This window comes from Heterodontus francisci, chromosome 19 (assembly GCF_036365525.1).
Source record: "Heterodontus francisci isolate sHetFra1 chromosome 19, sHetFra1.hap1, whole genome shotgun sequence".
In the NCBI taxonomy this organism is placed as follows: domain Eukaryota; kingdom Metazoa; phylum Chordata; class Chondrichthyes; order Heterodontiformes; family Heterodontidae; genus Heterodontus; species Heterodontus francisci.
The window spans coordinates 10,166,458-10,185,614 of record NC_090389.1 but is presented as its reverse complement, the minus strand read 5'-3'; the positions used below and the strand labels follow the sequence as shown (position 1 = coordinate 10,185,614).

General features: G+C 51.0%; 1 protein-coding gene across 2 annotated transcripts in view; it reads left to right on the top strand.

The window, feature by feature from the left end:
• The window catches only part of LOC137379947 (aminoacylase-1-like), a 172,112-nt gene that overhangs the window by 108,024 nt on the left and 44,931 nt on the right, over positions 1–19,157 (top strand). For both annotated transcript variants that reach the window (XM_068051356.1, XM_068051358.1), the window contains exon 13: positions 4,552–4,631. In XM_068051356.1, the coding sequence (XP_067907457.1) occupies positions 4,552–4,631 (80 nt within the window). The remainder of the gene's footprint in view (positions 1–4,551; positions 4,632–19,157) is intronic.

The window sequence follows — 19,157 nt, the reverse complement described above, 5'->3', positions numbered from 1 at the left end:
AGTGAGTGTGAGCTCTGTACACTGGGTTCAGTGAGTGGGATCTCTGTATACTGGTGTCAGTGAGTGGGATCTCTGTATACTGGTGTCAGTGAGTGGGAGCTCTGTATACTGGGGTCAGTGAGTGGAAGTTCTGTACACTGGGGTCAATGAGTGGGAGCTCTGTATAATGGGTCGGTGAGTGGGAGAATTGTATACTGGGATCAGTGAGTGTGATCACTGTCTACTGGGGTCAGTGAGTGTGATCTCTGTATACTGGGGTCATTGAGTGGGAGCTCTGTATACTGGGGTCAGTGAGTGGGAGCTGAGTATACTGGGGTCAGTGAGTGGAAGTTCTGTACACTGGGGTCAGTGAGTGTGATCGCTGTATACTGGGATCAGTGAGTGGGAGCTCTGTATGCTTTGGTCAGAGTGTGATCGCTGTAAAATAGGGTCAGTGAGTGTGAGCTCTGTACACTGGGTTCAGTGAGTGGGAGCTCTGTATACTGGGTTCAGTGAGTGTGAGCTCTGTATACTGGGGTCAGTGAGTGGGATCTCTGTATACTGGGGTCAGTGAGTGGAAGTTCTGTACACTGGGGTCAGTGAGTGGGATCTCTGTAAAATAGGGTCAGTGAGTGTGAGCTCTGTACACTGGGTTCTGTGAGTGGGATCTCTGTATACTGGTGTCAGTGAGTGGGAGCTCTGTATACTGGGGTCAGTGAGGAGAAGTTCTGGACACTGGGGTCAGTGAGTGGGATCTCTGTAAAATAGGGTCAGTGAGTGTGAGCTCTGTACACTGGGTTCAGTGAGTAGGATCTCTGTATACTGGTGTCAGTGAGTGGGATCTCTGTATACTGGGGTCAGTGAGTGTGAGCTCTGTACACTGGGTTCAGTGAGTGGGATCTCTGTATACTGGTGTCAGTGAGTGGGAGCTCTGCATACTGGGGTCAGTGAGTGTAAGTTCTGTAAACTGGGTTCAGTGAGTGGGAGCTCTGTAAAATGGGTCGGTGAGTGGGAGAATTGTATGATGGGTCAGTCAGTGGGAGCTCTGTATACTGGGGTCCGTGAGTGGAAAGTCTGTACACTGGGGTCAGTGAGTGGGAGCAAAAACAAGAAATGCTGGATTCACTCAGCCGGTCTGGCAGCATCTGTGGAAAGAGAAGCAGAGTTAACGTTTCTGGTCAGTGACCCTTCTTCGGAACTGACAAATATTAGAAAAGTCACAGATTATAAACAAGTGAGGTGGGGGTTGGGCAAGAGATAACAAAGGAGAAGGTGCAGATTGGACCAGGCCACATAGCTGACCAAAAGGTCACGGAGCAAAGGCAAACAATATGTTAATGGTGTGTTGAAAGACAAAGCATTGGGACAGATTAGGTGTGAATATACTGAATATTGAACATCAGCAAGTGCAAACCTGAAGAAAAACAACCTGAAAAAAACAGTGGGTAAGCAAACTGAACAAACTAAGATGAAATGAAATAAATGCAAAAAAAGGATTGTAAAAAATGTAAAAAGGAATGCAAAAAAAAAGTAAGAAAAAATAACTAAAAATGACTAAAAATGAAAGTAAAGTGGGGGGCTGTCATGCTCTGAAATTATTGAACTCAATGTTCAGTCCGGCAGGCTGTAGTGTGCCTAATCGGTAGATGAGATGCTGTTCATCGAGCTTGCGTTGATGTTCACTGGAACACTGCAGCAATCCCAGGACAGAGATGTGAGCATGAGAGCAGGGGGGAGTGTTGAAATGGCAAGCAACCGGAAGCTCAGGGTCCTGATTGCGGACTGAGCGGAGATGTTCCGCAAAGCGGTCACCCAGTCTGCGCTTGGTCTCCCCAATGTAGAGGAGACCACACTGTGAACAGCAAATACAGTATACTACATTGAAAGAAGTACAAGTAAATCGCTGCTTCACCTGAAAGGAGTGTTTGGGGCCTGGGATAGTGAGGAGAGAGGAGGTAAATGGGCAGGTATTACACCTCCTGCGATTGCAAGGGAAGGTGCCCTGGGACGGGGACGAGGTGGTGGGGGTAATGGAGGAGTGGACCAGGGTGTCGCGGAGGGAACGATCCCTTCGGAATGCTGACAGGGGAAGGGAGGGGTAGATGGTAGTGGCATCACGCTGGAGGTGGCGAAAATCAGTGAGTGGGAGCTCTGTATAATGGGTCGGTGAGTGGGAGAATTGTCTACTGGGGTCAGTGAGTGTGATCTCTGTATACTGGGGTCAGTGAGTGTGATCTCTGTATACTGGGGTCAGTGAGTGGGAGCTCTGTATACTGGGGTCAGTGAGTGTGATCGCTGTAAAATAGGGTCAGTGAGTGTGAGCTCTCTACACTGGGTTCAGTGAGTGGGAGCTCTGCATACTGGGTTCAGTGAGTGTGAGCTCTGTATACTGGGGTCAGTGAGTGGGATCTCTGTATACTGGGGTCAGTGAGTGGAAGTTCTGTACACTGGGGTCAGTGAGTGGGATCTCTGTAAAATAGGGTCAGTGAGTGTGAGCTCTGTACACTGGGTTCAGTGAGTGGGATCTCTGTATACTGGTGTCAGTGAGTGGGTGCTCTGTATACTGGGGTCAGTGAGTGGAAGTTCTGTACACTGGGGTCAGTGAGTGGGATCTCTGTGAAATAGGGTCAGTGAGTGTGAGCTCTGTACACTGGGTTCAGTGAGTGGGATCTCTGCATACTGGTGTCAGTGAGTGGGAGCTCTGTATACTGGGGTCAGTGAGTGGAAGTTCTGTACACTGGGGTCAGTGAGTGGGAGCTCTGTACAATGGGTCGGTGAGTGGGAGAATTGTGTACTGGGGTCAGTGAGTGTGATCTCTGTATACTGGGGTCAGTGAGTGGGATCTGTTTGTACTGGGGTCGGTGAGTTTGTAGCTTTGTATACTGCGGTCAGTGAGTGGGAGCTCTGGATACTGGGGTCAGTGAGTGTGAGCTCTGTATACTGGGGTCAGTGTGTGTGAGCTCTGTATACTGGGGTCAGTGAGTGGGAGGTCTGTATACTCGGTGAGTGAGTATGATCTCTGTATAATGGGTCAGTGAGTGGGAGCAATGTATACTGGGGTCAGTGAGTGGGAGCTCTGTATACTGGGGTCGTGAGTGGGAGGTCTGTATACTGGGGTCAGTGAGTGTGATCTCTGTATACTGGGGTCAGTGAGTGGGATCTGTTTGTACTGGGGTCGGTGAGTGGGAGCTCTGTATACTGGGGTCAGTGAGTGGGATCTCTGTATACTGGGGTCAGTGAGTGTGATCTCTGTATACTGGGGTCAGTGAGTGGGAGCTCTGTATACTGGGGTCAGTGAGTGGGAGCTCTGTATAATGGGTCAGTGAGTGGGAGCTCTGTATACTGGGGTCAGTGAGTGGGAGGTCTGTATACTGGGTCAGTGAGTATGATCTCTGTATACTGGGGTCAGTGAGTGGGATCTGTTTGTACTGGGGTCGGTGAGTTTGTAGCTTTGTATACTGGGGTCAGTGAGTGGGAGCTCTGTATACTGGGGTCAGTGAGTGTGAGCTCTGTATACTGGGGTCAGTGAGTGGGAGGTCTGTATACTGGGTCAGTGAGTATGATCTCTGTATACTGGGGTCAGTGAGTGGGATCTGTTTGTACTGGGGTCGGTGAGTTTGTAGCTTTGTATACTGGGGTCAGTGAGTGGGAGCAATGTATACTGGGGTCAGTGAGTGGGAGCTCTGTATACTGGGGTCGTGAGTGGGAGGTCTGTATACTGGGGTCAGTGAGTGTGATCTCTGTATACTGGGGTCAGTGAGTGGGATCTGTTTGTACTGGGGTCGGTGAGTGGGAGCTCTGTATACTGGGGTCAGTGAGTGGGATCTCTGTATACTGGGGTCAGTGAGTGTGATCTCTGTATACTGGGGTCAGTGAGTGGGAGCTCTGTATACTGGGGTCAGTGAGTGGGAGCTCTGTATAATGGGTCAGTGAGTGGGAGCTCTGTATACTGGGGTCAGTGAGTGGGAGGTCTGTATACTGGGTCAGTGAGTATGATCTCTGTATACTGGGGTCAGTGAGTGGGATCTGTTTGTACTGGGGTCGGTGAGTTTGTAGCTTTGTATACTGGGGTCAGTGAGTGGGAGCTCTGTATACTGGGCTCAGTGAGTGTGAGCTCTGTATACTGGGGTCAGTGTGTGTGAGCTCTGTATACTGGGGTCAGTGAGTGTGAGCTCTGTATACTGGGGTCAGTGTGTGTGAGCTCTGTATACTGAGGTCAGTGTGTGTGAGTTCTGTACACTGGGGTCAGTGAGTGTGAGCTTTGTATACTGGGGTTAGTGAGTGTGAGCTCTGTCCACTGGGGTCAGTGAGTGTGAGCTCTGTACACTGGGGTCAGTGAGTGTGATCTCTATACTGGGGTCAGTGTGTGTGAGCTCTGTATACTGGGGTCAGTGAGTGGGAGCTCTGTACACTGGGGTCAGTGAGTGTGAGCTCTGTACACTGGGGTCAGTGAGTGGGATCTCTGTATGCTGGGGTCAGTGAGTGTGATCTCTGTATACTGGGGTCAGTGAGTGTGATCTCTGTGCTGGGGTTGTTGAATGGGGAGTTCACAGTTTTTGGTTTTACCTGCAGAAAGGCATGTACCTGGAACTGACAGCGATTGAGAAGTCCGACCCCTGGTGGGATGCCTTCAGCAGCGCCTGCCAGCAAATGTGAGTAATAAGAACAAAGAACAAAGAGCAGTGCAGCGCAGGAACAGGCCATCCGGCCCTCCAGGTCTGCGCCAATCTTGATGCCTGCCTAAACTGACACCTTCTGCACTTCCGGGGCCCATATCCCTCTATTCCTCTATAATGTATGGAATGACAGATGTAATATAATGACAAATGTAATGCCAGCTCTGTTACTGGGATGGGTAGGTGGGGTATAGCAGGGGTCCACAACATTGGCTGCATTACTGAGAAGAATGCACGAGTACATTGGATGCTGACCATTGAGGGGAAATGCTGTGCCCAACACTGTGTAGTTAATAGTGAAGGACTGGACACTGAGCTGTGGATGTCTATTACAGTGAGACTGGACATTGAGCTGTGGTTGTGTGTAACAGTGAGACTGGACACTGAGCTGTGGGTATGTGTTACAGTGAGACTGGACACTGAGCTGTGGTGTGTATTACAGTGAGACTGGACACAGAGTTGTGGGTATGTGTTACTTTGAGACTGGACACTGAGTTGTGGGTATGTGTTAAAGTGAGAGACTGGACACTGAGCTGTGGGTGTGTGTGACAGTGAGACTGGACACAGAGTTGTGGGTATGTGTTAAAGTGAGAGACTGGACACTGAGTTGTGGGTATGTGTTAAAGGGAGAGACTGGACACTGAGCTGTGGGTGTGTGTGACAGTGAGACTGGACACAGAGTTGTGGGTATGTGTTAAAGTGAGAGACTTGACACTGAGTTGTGGGTATGTGTTAAAGTGAGAGACTGGACACTGAGTTGTGGGTATGTGTTAAAGTGAGAGACTGGACACTGAGCTGTGGGTGTGTGTTACAGTGAGACTGGACACTGAGTTGTGGGCATGTGTTAAAGTGAGAGACTGGACATTGAGCTGTGGTGTGCATTACAGTGAGACTGGACACAGAGTTGTGGGTATGTGTTACTTTGAGACTGGACACTGAGTTGTGGGTATGTGTTAAAGTGAGAGACTGGACACTGAGCTGTGGGTGTGTGTTACAGTGAGACTGGACACAGAGTTGTGGGTATGTGTTACTTTGAGACTGGACACTGAGCTGTGGGTGTGTGTTACAGTGAGACTGGACACAGAGTTGTGGGTGTGTGTTACAGTGAGAGACTGGACACTGAGCTGTGGGTGTGTGTTACAGTGAGACTGGACACTGAGTTGTGGGTGTGTGTTACAGTGAGACTGGACACTGAGCTGTGGGTGTGTGTTCCAGTGAGACTGGACACTGAGTTGTGGATATGCGTTAAAGTGAGAGACTGGACACTGAGCTGTGGGTGTGTGTTACAGTGAGACTAGACACTGAGTTGTGGGGATGTGTGAAAGTGAGAGACTGGACACTGAGCTGTGGGTGTGTGTGACAGTGAGACTGGACACAGAGTTGTGGGTATGTGTTACTTTGAGACTGGACACTGAGCTGTGGATGTCTATTACAGTGAGACTGGACACTGAGCTCTGGGTGTGTGTCACAGTGAGAGACTGGATACAGAGCAGTGGGTGTGTGTTACTTTGAGACTGGACATTGAGCTGTGGTTGTGTGTAACAGTGAGACTGGACACTGAGCTGTGGGTATGTGTTACAGTGAGACTGGACATTGAGCTGTCGTAGTGTGTAACAGTGAGACTGGTCACAGAGTTGTGGGTATGTGTTAAAGTGAGAGACTGGACACTGAGCTGTGGGTATGTGTTACAGTGAGACTGGACACTGAGCTGTGGGTGTGTGTTACAGTGAGACTGGACACTGAGCTGTGGTGTGTATTACAGTGAGACTGGACACAGAGTTGTGGGTATGTGTTAAAGTGAGAGACTGGACACTGAGCTGTGGGTATGTGTTACAGTGAGACTGGACACTGAGTTGTAGGTATGTGTTAAAGTGAGAGACTGGACCCTGAGCTGTGGGTGTGTGTGACAGTGAGACTGGACACAGAGTTGTGGGTGTGTGTTACAGTGAGACTGGACACAGAGTTGTGGGTATGTGTTACTTTGAGACTGGACACTGAGCTGTGGGTGTGTGTTACAGTGAGAGACTGGACACTGAGCTGTGGGTGTGTGTTACAGTGAGACTGGCCACTGAGCTGTGGGTGTGTGTTACAGTGAGACTGGACACTGAGCTGTGGGTGTGTGTAAAAGTGAGAGACTGGACACTGAGCTGTGGGTGCGTTTTACAGTGAGACTGGACACTGAGCTGTGGGTGTTATGTTACAGTGAGACTGGACATTGAGCTGTGGGTGTGTGTTACAGTGAGAGACTGGACACTGAGCTGTGGGTGTGTGTAACAGTGAGAGACTGGACACTGAGCTGTGGGTGCGTTTTACAGTGAGAGACTGGACACTGAGCTGTGGGTGTGTGTTGCAGTGAGAGACTGGACACTGAGCTGTGGATGTGTGTTACAGTGAGAGACTGGACACTGAGCTGTGGGTGTGTGTCACAGTGAGAGACTGGACACTGAGCTGTGGGTGTGTGTTACTGTGAGACTGGTCACTGAGTTGTGGGCGTGTGTTACAGTGAGAGACTGGACACTGAGCTGTGGGTGTGTGTTGCAGTGAGAGACTGGACACTGAGCTGTGGGTGTGTGTTGCAGTGAGAGACTGGACACTGAGCTGTGGATGTGTGTTACAGTGAGACTGGTCACTGAGTTGTGGGCGTGTGTTACAGTGAGACTGGACACTGAGTTGTGGGTGTGTGTTACAGTGAGACTGGACAATGAGCTGTGGATGTGTGTTACAGTGAGAGACTGGACACTGAGCTGTGGGTGTGTGTTGCAGTGAGAGACTGGACACTGAGCTGTGGATGTGTGTTACAGTGAGACTGGTCACTGAGTTGTGGGCGTATGTTACAGTGAGACTGGACACTGGGTTGTGGGTGTGTGTTACAGTGAGAGACTGGACAATGAGCTGTGGATGTGTGTTACAGTGAGACACTGGACACTGAGCTGTGGGTGTGTGTTACAGTGAGAGACTGGACACTGAGCTGTGGATGTGTGTTACAGTGAGAGACTGGACACTGAGCTGTGGGTGTGTGTTACAGTGAGACTGGACACAGAGTTGTGGGTATGTGTTACTTTGAGACTGGACACTGAGCTGTGGGTGTGTGTTACAGTGAGAGACTGGACACTGAGCTGTGGGTGTGTGTTACAGTGAGACTGGCCACTGAGCTGTGGGTGTGTGTTACAGTGAGACTGGACACTGAGCTGTGGGTGTGTGTAAAAGTGAGAGACTGGACACTGAGCTGTGGGTGCGTTTTACAGTGAGACTGGACACTGAGCTGTGGGTGTTATGTTACAGTGAGACTGGACATTGAGCTGTGGGTGTGTGTTACAGTGAGAGACTGGACACTGAGCTGTGGGTGTGTGTAACAGTGAGAGACTGGACACTGAGCTGTGGGTGCGTTTTACAGTGAGAGACTGGACATTGAGCTGTGGGTATGTGTTACAGTGAGAGTCTGGACACTGAGCTGTGGGTGTGTGTTACAGTGAGAGACTGGACACTGAGCTGTGGGTGTGTGTTGCAGTGAGAGACTGGACACTGAGCTGTGGATGTGTGTTACAGTGAGAGACTGGACACTGAGCTGTGGGTGTGTGTCACAGTGAGAGACTGGACACTGAGCTGTGGGTGTGTGTTACTGTGAGACTGGTCACTGAGTTGTGGGCGTGTGTTACAGTGAGAGACTGGACACTGAGCTGTGGGTGTGTGTTGCAGTGAGAGACTGGACACTGAGCTGTGGGTGTGTGTTGCAGTGAGAGACTGGACACTGAGCTGTGGATGTGTGTTACAGTGAGACTGGTCACTGAGTTGTGGGCGTGTGTTACAGTGAGACTGGACACTGAGTTGTGGGTGTGTGTTACAGTGAGACTGGACAATGAGCTGTGGATGTGTGTTACAGTGAGAGACTGGACACTGAGCTGTGGGTGTGTGTTGCAGTGAGAGACTGGACACTGAGCTGTGGATGTGTGTTACAGTGAGACTGGTCACTGAGTTGTGGGCGTATGTTACAGTGAGACTGGACACTGGGTTGTGGGTGTGTGTTACAGTGAGAGACTGGACAATGAGCTGTGGATGTGTGTTACAGTGAGACACTGGACACTGAGCTGTGGGTGTGTGTTACAGTGAGAGACTGGACACTGAGCTGTGGATGTGTGTTACAGTGAGACCGGTCAGTGAGTTGTGGGCGTGTGTTACAGTGAGACTGGACACTGAGTTGTGGGTGTGTGTTACAGTGAGAGACTGGACAATGAGCTGTGGGTGTGTGTTACAGTGAGACAGGACACTGAGTTGTGGGTGTGTGTTACAGTGAGACTGGACACTGAGCTGTGGGTGTGTGTTACAGTGAGACAGGACACTGAGTTGTGGGTGTGTGTTACAGTGAGACTGGACACTGAGCTGTGGGTGTGTGTTGCAGTGAGACAGGACACTGAGTTGTGGGTGTGTGTTACAGTGAGACTGGACACTGAGCTGTGGGTGTGTGTTACAGTGAGACTGGACACTGAGCTGTGGGTGTGTGTTAATGTGAGACTGGACACTGAGCTGTGGATGTGTGTTGCAGTGTGAGACTGGACACTGAGCTGTGGGTGTGTGTTACAGTGAGACTGGACACTGAGCTGTGGGTGTGTGTTTCAGTGAGACTGGACACTGAACTGTGGGTGTGTGTTACAGTGAGACTGGACACTGAGCTGTGGGTGTGTATTGCAGTGAGACTGGACACTGAGCTGTGGGTGTGTATTGCAGTGAGACTGGACACTGAGCTGTGGGTGTGTGTTACAGTGAGAGACTGGACACTGAGCTGTGGGTGTGTGTTACAGTGAGACTGGACACTGAACTGTGGGTGTGTGTTACAGTGAGAGACTGGACACTGAGCTGTGGGTGTGTGTTACAGTGAGACTGGGCACTGAGTTGTGGGTGTGTATTGCAGTGAGACTGGACACTGAGCTGTGGGTGTGCGTTACAGTGAGACTGGACACTGAACTGTGGGTGTGCGTTACAGTGAGACTGGACACTGAGCTGTGGGTGTGTGTTACAGTGAGAGACTGGACACTGAGCTGTGGGTGTGTGTTACAGTGAGACTGGACACTGAACTGTGGGTGTGTGTTACAGTGAGAGACTGGACACTGAGCTGTGGGTGTGTGTTACTGTGAGACTGGACACTGAACTGTGGGTGTGTGTTACAGTGAGAGACTGGACACTGAGCTGTGGGTGTGTGTTACAGTGAGACTGGACACTGAGTTGTGGGTGTGTATTGCAGTGAGATTGGACACTGAGCTGTGGATGTGTGTTACAGTGAGACTGGACACTGAGCTGTGGATGTGTGTTACAGTGAGACTGGACACTGAGCTGTGGGTGTGCGTTACAGTGAGACTGGACGCTGAGCTGTGGGTGTGCGTTACAGTGAGACTGGACACTGAACTGTGGGTGTTTTAAAGTTAGAAACTGGACACTGAGCTGTGGGTGTGTGTTACAGTGAGAAACTGGACACTGAGCTGTGGGTGTGTGTTACTGTGAGACTGGACACTGAGCTGTGGTTGTGTGTTACTGTGAGACTGGACACTGAGCTGTGGGTGTGCGTTACTGTGAGACTGGACACTGAGCTGTGGGTATGTGTTTCAGTGAGAGACTGGACACTGAGCTGTGGGTGTGTGTTACTGTGAGACTGGACACTGAGCTCTGGGTGTGTGTTACAGTGAGACTGGACACTGAGCTGTGGTTGTGTGTTACAGTGAGACTGGACACTGAGCTGTGGGTGTGTGTTACTGTGAGACTGGACACTGAGCTGTGGGTGTGTGTTACTGTGAGACTGGACACTGAGCTGTGGGTGTGTGTTGCAGTGAGACTGGACACTGAGCTGTGGTTGTGTGTTACTGTGAGACTGGACACTGAGCTGTGGGTGTGTGTTGCAGTGAGACTGGACACTGAGCTGTGGGTGTGTGTGACAGTGAGACTGGACACAGAGTTGTGGGTATGTGTTACTTTGAGACTGGACACTGAGCTGTGGATGTCTATTACAGTGAGACTGGACACTGAGCTCTGGGTGTGTGTCACAGTGAGAGACTGGATACAGAGCAGTGGGTGTGTGTTACTTTGAGACTGGACATTGAGCTGTGGTTGTGTGTAACAGTGAGACTGGACACTGAGCTGTGGGTATGTGTTACAGTGAGACTGGACATTGAGCTGTCGTAGTGTGTAACAGTGAGACTGGTCACAGAGTTGTGGGTATGTGTTAAAGTGAGAGACTGGACACTGAGCTGTGGGTATGTGTTACAGTGAGACTGGACACTGAGCTGTGGGTGTGTGTTACAGTGAGACTGGACACTGAGCTGTGGTGTGTATTACAGTGAGACTGGACACAGAGTTGTGGGTATGTGTTAAAGTGAGAGACTGGACACTGAGCTGTGGGTATGTGTTACAGTGAGACTGGACACTGAGTTGTGGGTATGTGTTAAAGTGAGAGACTGGACCCTGAGCTGTGGGTGTGTGTGACAGTGAGACTGGACAATAGAGTTGTGGGTGTGTGTTACAGTGAGACTGGACACAGAGTTGTGGGTATGTGTTACTTTGAGACTGGACACTGAGCTGTGGGTGTGTGTTACAGTGAGACTGGACACAGAGTTGTGGGTGTGTGTTACAGTGAGACTGGCCACTGAGCTGTGGGTGTGTGTTACAGTGAGACTGGACACTGAGCTGTGGGTGTGTGTAAAAGTGAGAGACTGGACACTGAGCTGTGGGTGCGTTTTACAGTGAGACTGGACACTGAGCTGTGGGTGTGTGTTACAGTGAGACTGGACATTGAGCTGTGGGTGTGTGTTACAGTGAGAGACTGGACACTGAGCTGTGGGTGCGTTTTACAGTGAGAGACTGGACATTGAGCTGTGGGTATGTGTTACAGTGAGAGTCTGGTCACTGAGTTGTGGGCGTGTGTTACAGTGAGAGACTGGACACTGAGATGTGGGTGTGTGTTGCAGTGAGAGACTGGACACTGAGCTGTGGGTGTGTGTTGCAGTGAGAGACTGGACACTGAGCTGTGGATGTGTGTTACAGTGAGACTGGTCACTGAGTTGTGGGCGTGTGTTACAGTGAGACTGGACACTGAGTTGTGGGTGTGTGTTACAGTGAGACTGGACAATGAGCTGTGGATGTGTGTTACAGTGAGAGACTGGACACTGAGCTGTGGGTGTGTGTTGCAGTGAGAGACTGGACACTGTGCTGTGGATGTGTGTTACAGTGAGACTGGTCACTGAGTTGTGGGCGTGTGTTACAGTGAGACTGGACACTGAGTTGTGGGTGTGTGTTATAGTGAGAGACTGGACAATGAGCTGTGGATGTGTGTTACAGTGAGACACTGGACACTGAGCTGTGGGTGTGTGTTACAGTGAGAGACTGGACACTGAGCTGTGGATGTGTGTTCCAGTGAGACCGGTCAGTGAGTTGTGGGCGTGTGTTACAGTGAGACTGGACACTGAGTTGTGGGTGTGTGTTACAGTGAGAGACTGGACAATGAGCTGTGGATGTGTGTTACAGTGAGAGACTGGACACTCAGCTGTGCGTGTATGTTATAGTGAGACTGGACACTGAGCTGTGGGTGTGTGTTACAGCGAGAGACTGGACACTGAGCTGTGGGTGTGTGTTACAGTGAGACAGGACACTGAGTTGTGGGTGTGTGTTACAGTGAGACTGGACACTGAGCTGTGGGTGTGTGTTACAGTGAGACAGGACACTGAGTTGTGGGTGTGTGTTACAGTGAGACTGGACACTGAGCTGTGGGTGTGTGTTGCAGTGAGACAGGACACTGAGTTGTGGGTGTGTGTTACAGTGAGACTGGACACTGAGCTGTGGGTGTGTGTTACAGTGAGACTGGACACTGAGCTGTGGGTGTGTGTTAATGTGAGACTGGACACTGAGCTGTGGATGTGTGTTGCAGTGTGAGACTGGACACTGAGCTGTGGGTGTGTGTTACAGTGAGACTGTACACTGAGCTGTGGGTGTGTGTTTCAGTGAGACTGGACACTGAACTGTGGGTGTGTGTTACAGTGAGACTGGACACTGAGCTGTGGGTGTGTATTGCAGTGAGACTGGACACTGAGCTGTGGGTGTGTATTGCAGTGAGACTGGACACTGAGCTGTGGGTGTGTGTTACAGTGAGAGACTGGACACTGAGCTGTGGGTGTGTGTTACAGTGAGACTGGACACTGAACTGTGGGTGTGTGTTACAGTGAGAGACTGGACACTGAGCTGTGGGTGTGTGTTACAGTGAGACTGGGCACTGAGTTGTGGGTGTGTATTGCAGTGAGACTGGACACTGAGCTGTGGGTGTGCGTTACAGTGAGACTGGACACTGAACTGTGGGTGTGCGTTACAGTGAGACTGGACACTGAGCTGTGGGTGTGTGTTACAGTGAGAGACTGGACACTGAGCTGTGGGTGTGTGTTACAGTGAGACTGGACACTGAACTGTGGGTGTGTGTTACAGTGAGAGACTGGACACTGAGCTGTGGGTGTGTGTTACTGTGAGACTGGACACTGAACTGTGGGTGTGTGTTACAGTGAGAGACTGGACACTGAGCTGTGGGTGTGTGTTACAGTGAGACTGGACACTGAGTTGTGGGTGTGTATTGCAGTGAGACTGGACACTGAGCTGTGGATGTGTGTTACAGTGAGACTGGACACTGAGCTGTGGATGTGTGTTACAGTGAGACTGGACACTGAGCTGTGGGTGTGCGTTACAGTGAGACTGGACGCTGAGCTGTGGGTGTGCGTTACAGTGAGACTGGACACTGAACTGTGGGTGTTTTAAAGTTAGAAACTGGACACTGAGCTGTGGGTGTGTGTTACAGTGAGAAACTGGACACTGAGCTGTGGGTGTGTGTTACTGTGAGACTGGACACTGAGCTGTGGTTGTGTGTTACTGTGAGACTGGACACTGAGCTGTGGGTGTGCGTTACTGTGAGACTGGACACTGAGCTGTGGGTATGTGTTTCAGTGAGACTGGACACTGAGCTGTGGTTGTGTGTTACTGTGAGACTGGACACTGAGCTGTGGGTGTGTGTTACTGTGAGACTGGACACTGAGCTGTGGGTGTGTGTTACTGTGAGACTGGACACTGGGCTGTGGGTGTGTGTTGCAGTGAGACTGGACACTGAGCTGTGGTTGTGTGTTACTGTGAGACTGGACACTGAGCTGTGGGTGTGTGTTGCAGTGAGACTGGACACTGAGCTGTGGGTGTGTGTTGCAGTGAGACTGGACACTGAGCTGTGGGTGTGTGTTACTGTGAGACTGGACACTGAGCTGTGGGTGTGTGTTGCAGTGGGACTGGACACTGAGCTGTGGGTGTGTATTGCAGTGAGACTGGACACTGAGCTGTGGGTGTGTATTGCAGTGAGACTGGACACTGAGCTGTGGGTGTGTGTTACAGTGAGACTGGACACTGAGCTGTGGGTGTGTGTAAAAGTGAGAGACTGGACACTGAGCTGTGGGTGCGTTTTACAGTGAGACTGGACACTGAGCTGTGGGTGTGTGTTACAGTGAGACTGGACATTGAGCTGTGGGTGTGTGTTACAGTGAGAGACTGGACACTGAGCTGTGGGTCTGTGTAACAGTGAGAGACTGGACACTGAGCTGTGGGTGCGTTTTACAGTGAGAGACTGGACATTGAGCTGTGGGTATGTGTTACAGTGAGAGTCTGGACACTGAGCTGTGGGTGTGTGTTGCAGTGAGAGACTGGACACTGAGCTGTGGATGTGTGTTCCAGTGAGAGACTGGACACTGAGCTGTGGGTGTGTGTCACAGTGAGAGACTGGACACTGAGCTGTGGGTGTGTGTTCCTGTGAGACTGGTCACTGAGTTGTGGGCGTGTGTTACAGTGAGAGACTGGACACTGAGCTGTGGGTGTGTGTTGCAGTGAGAGACTGGACACTGAGCTGTGGGTGTGTGTTGCAGTGAGAGACTGGACACTGAGCTGTGGATGTGTGTTACAGTGAGACTGGTCACTGAGTTGTGGGCGTGTGTTACAGTGAGACTGGACACTGAGTTGTGGGTGTGTGTTACAGTGAGACTGGACAATGAGCTGTGGATGTGTGTTACAGTGAGAGACTGGACACTGAGCTGTGGGTGTGTGTTGCAGTGAGAGACTGGACACTGAGCTGTGGATGTGTGTTACAGTGAGACTGGTCACTGAGTTGTGGGCGTGTGTTACAGTGAGACTGGACACTGAGTTGTGGGTGTGTGTTACAGTGAGAGACTGGACAATGAGCTGTGGATGTGTGTTACAGTGAGACACTGGACACTGAGCTGTGGGTGTGTGTTACAGTGAGAGACTGGACACTGAGCTGTGGATGTGTGTTACAGTGAGACCGGTCAGTGAGTTGTGGGCGTGTGTTACAGTGAGACTGGACACTGAGTTGTGGGTGTGTGTTACAGTGAGAGACTGGACATGAGCTGTGGATGTGTGTTACAGTGAGAGACTGGACACTCAGCTGTGCGTGTATGTTATAGTGAGACTGGACACTGAGCTGTGGGTGTGTGTTACAGTGAGAGACTGGACACTGAGCTGTGGGTGTGTGTTACAGTGAGACAGGACACTGAGTTGTGGGTGTGTGTTACAGTGAGACTGGACACTGAGCTGTGGGTGTGTGTTACAGTGAGACAGGACACTGAGTTGTGGGTGTGTGTTACAGTGAGACTGGACACTGAGCTGTGGGTGTGTGTTGCAGTGAAACAGGACACTGAGTTGTGGGTGTGTGTTACAGTGAGACTGGACACTGAGCTGTGGGTGTGTGTTACAGTGAGACTGGACACTGAGCTGTGGGTGTGTGTTAATGTGAGACTGGACACTGAGCTGTGGATGTGTGTTGCAGTGTGAGACTGGACACTGAGCTGTGGGTGTGTTACAGTGAGACTGGACACTGAGCTGTGGGTGTGTGTTTCAGTGAGACTGGACACTGAACTGTGGGTGTGTGTTACAGTGAGACTGGACACTGAGCTGTGGGTGTGTATTGCAGTGAGACTGGACACTGAGCTGTGGGTGTGTATTGCAGTGAGACTGGACACTGAGCTGTGGGTGTGTATTGCAGTGAGACTGGACACTGAGCTGTGGGTGTGTGTTACAGTGAGAGACTGGACACTGAGCTGTGGGTGTGTGTTACAGTGAGACTGGACACTGAACTGTGGGTGTGTGTTACAGTGAGAGACTGGACACTGAGCTGTGGGTGTGTGTTACAGTGAGAGACTGGACTCTGAGCTGTGGGTGTGTGTTACAGTGAGACTGGACACTGAACTGTGGGTGTGTGTTACAGTGAGAGACTGGACACTGAGCTGTGGGTGTGTGTTACTGTGAGACTGGAAACTGAACTGTGGGTGTGTGTTACAGTGAGAGACTGGACACTGAGCTGTGGGTGTGTGTTACAGTGAGACTGGACACTGAGTTGTGGGTGTGTATTGCAGTGAGACTGGACACTGAGCTGTGGATGTGTGTTACAGTGAGACTGGACACTGAGCTGTGGATGTGTGTTACAGTGAGACTGGACACTGAGCTGTGGGTGTGCGTTACAGTGAGACTGGACGCTGAGCTGTGGGTGTGCGTTACAGTGAGACTGGACACTGAACTGTGGGTGTTTTAAAGTTAGAAACTGGACACTGAGCTGTGGGTGTGTGTTACAGTGAGAAACTGGACACTGAGCTGTGGGTGTGTGTTACTGTGAGACTGGACACTGAGCTGTGGTTGTGTGTTACTGTGAGACTGGACACTGAGCTGTGGGTGTGCGTTACTGTGAGACTGGACACTGAGCTGTGGGTATGTGTTTCAGTGAGAGACTGGACACTGAGCTGTGGGTGTGTGTTACTGTGAGACTGGACACTGAGCTCTGGGTGTGTGTTACAGTGAGACTGGACACTGAGCTGTGGTTGTGTGTTACAGTGAGACTGGACACTGAGCTGTGGGTGTGTGTTACTGTGAGACTGGACACTGAGCTGTGGGTGTGTGTTACTGTGAGACTGGACACTGAGCTGTGGGTGTGTGTTGCAGTGAGACTGGACACTGAGCTGTGGTTGTGTGTTACTGTGAGACTGGACACTGAGCTGTGGGTGTGTGTTGCAGTGAGACTGGACACTGAGCTGTGGGTGTGTGTTGCAGTGAGACTGGACACTGAGCTGTGGGTGTGTGTTACTGTGAGACTGGACACTGAGCTGTGGGTGTGTGTTGCAGTGGGACTGGACACTGAGCTGTGGGTGTGTATTGCAGTGAGACTGGACACTGAGCTGTGGGTGTGTATTGCAGTGAGACTGGACACTGAGCTGTGGGTGTGTGTTACAGTGAGACTGGACACTGAGTTGTGGGTGTGTATTGCAGTGAGACTGGACACTGAGCTGTGGGTGTGTGTTACAGTGCGACTGGACACTGAGTTGTGGGTGTGTATTGCAGTGAGACTGGACACTGAGCTGTGGGTGTGCGTTACAGTGAGACTGGACACTGAACTGTGGTTGTGTGTTACAGTGAGACTGGACACTGAGCTGTGGGTGTGTGTTACAGTGAGAGACTGGACACTGAGCTGTGGGTGTGTGTTACAGTGAGACTGGACACTGAACTGTGGGTGTGTGTTACAGTGAGAGACTGGACACTGAGCTGTGGGTGTGTGTTACTGTGAGACTGGACACTGAACTGTGGGTGTGTGTTACAGTGAGAGACTGGACACTGAGCTGTGGGTGTGTGTTACAGTGAGACTGGACACTGAGTTGTGGGTGTGTATTGCAGTGAGACTGGACACTGAGCTGTGGATGTGTGTTACAGTGAGACTGGACACTGAGCTGTGGGTGTGCGTTGCAGTGAGACTGGACACTGAGCTGTGGGTGTGCGTTACTGTGAGACTGGACACTGAGCTGTGGTTGTGTGTTACGGTGAGACTGGACACTGAGCTGTGGGTGTGTGTTACTGTGAGACTGGACACTGAGCTGTGGGTGTGTGTTACAGTGAGACTGGACACTGAGCTGTGGTTGTGTGTTACAGTGAGACTGGACACTGAGCTGTGGGTATGTGTTACAGTGAGAGACTGGACACTGAGCTGTGGGTGTGTGTTACTGTGAGACTGGACACTGAGCTGTGGGTGTGTGTTACAGTGAGACTGGACACTGAGCTGTGGATGTGTGTTACAGTGAGACTGGACACTGAGCTGTGGGTGTGCGTTACAGTGAGACTGGACACTGAGTTGTGGGTGTGTGTTACAGTGAGACTGGACACTGAGCTGTGGGTGTGTGTTACAGTGAGACAGGACACTGAGTTGTGGGTGTGTGTTACAGTGAGACTGGACACTGAGCTGTGGGTGTGTGTTGCAGTGAAACAGGACACTGAGTTGTGGGTGTGTGTTACAGTGAGACTGGACACTGAGCTGTGGGTGTGTGTTACAGTGAGACTGGACACTGAGCTGTGGGTGTGTGTTAATGTGAGACTGGACACTGAGCTGTGGATGTGTGTTGCAGTGTGAGACTGGACACTGAGCTGTGGGTGTGTTACAGTGAGACTGGACACTGAGCTGTGGGTGTGTGTTTCAGTGAGACTGGACACTGAACTGTGGGTGTGTGTTACAGTGAGACTGGACACTGAGCTGTGGGTGTGTATTGCAGTGAGACTGGACACTGAGCTGTGGGTGTGTATTGCAGTGAGACTGGACACTGAGCTGTGGGTGTGTATTGCAGTGAGACTGGACACTGAGCTGTGGGTGTGTGTTACAGTGAGAGACTGGACACTGAGCTGTGGGTGTGTGTTACAGTGAGACTGGACACTGAACTGTGGGTGTGTGTTACAGTGAGAGACTGGACACTGAGCTGTGGGTGTGTGTTACAGTGAGAGACTGGACTCTGAGCTGTGGGTGTGTGTTACAGTGAGACTGGACACTGAACTGTGGGTGTGTGTTACAGTGAGAGACTGGACACTGAGCTGTGGGTGTGTGTTACTGTGAGACTGGACACTGAACTGTTTACAGTGAGAGACTGGACACTGAGCTGTGGGTGTGTGTTACAGTGAGACTGGACACTGAGTTGTGGGTGTGTATTGCAGTGAGACTGGACACTGAGCTGTGGATGTGTGTTACAGTGAGACTGGACACTGAGCTGTGGATGTGTGTTACAGTGAGACTGGACACTGAGCTGTGGGTGTGCGTTACAGTGAGACTGGACGCTGAGCTGTGGGTGTGCGTTACAGTGAGACTGGACACTGAACTGTGGGTGTTTTAAAGTTAGAAACTGGACACTGAGCTGTGGGTGTGTGTTACAGTGAGAAACTGGACACTGAGCTGTGGGTGTGTGTTACTGTGAGACTGGACACTGAGCTGTGGTTGTGTGTTACTGTGAGACTGGACACTGAGCTGTGGGTGTGCGTTACTGTGAGACTGGACACTGAGCTGTGGGTATGTGTTTCAGTGAGAGACTGGACACTGAGCTGTGGGTGTGTGTTACTGTGAGACTGGACACTGAGCTCTGGGTGTGTGTTACAGTGAGACTGGACACTGAGCTGTGGTTGTGTGTTACAGTG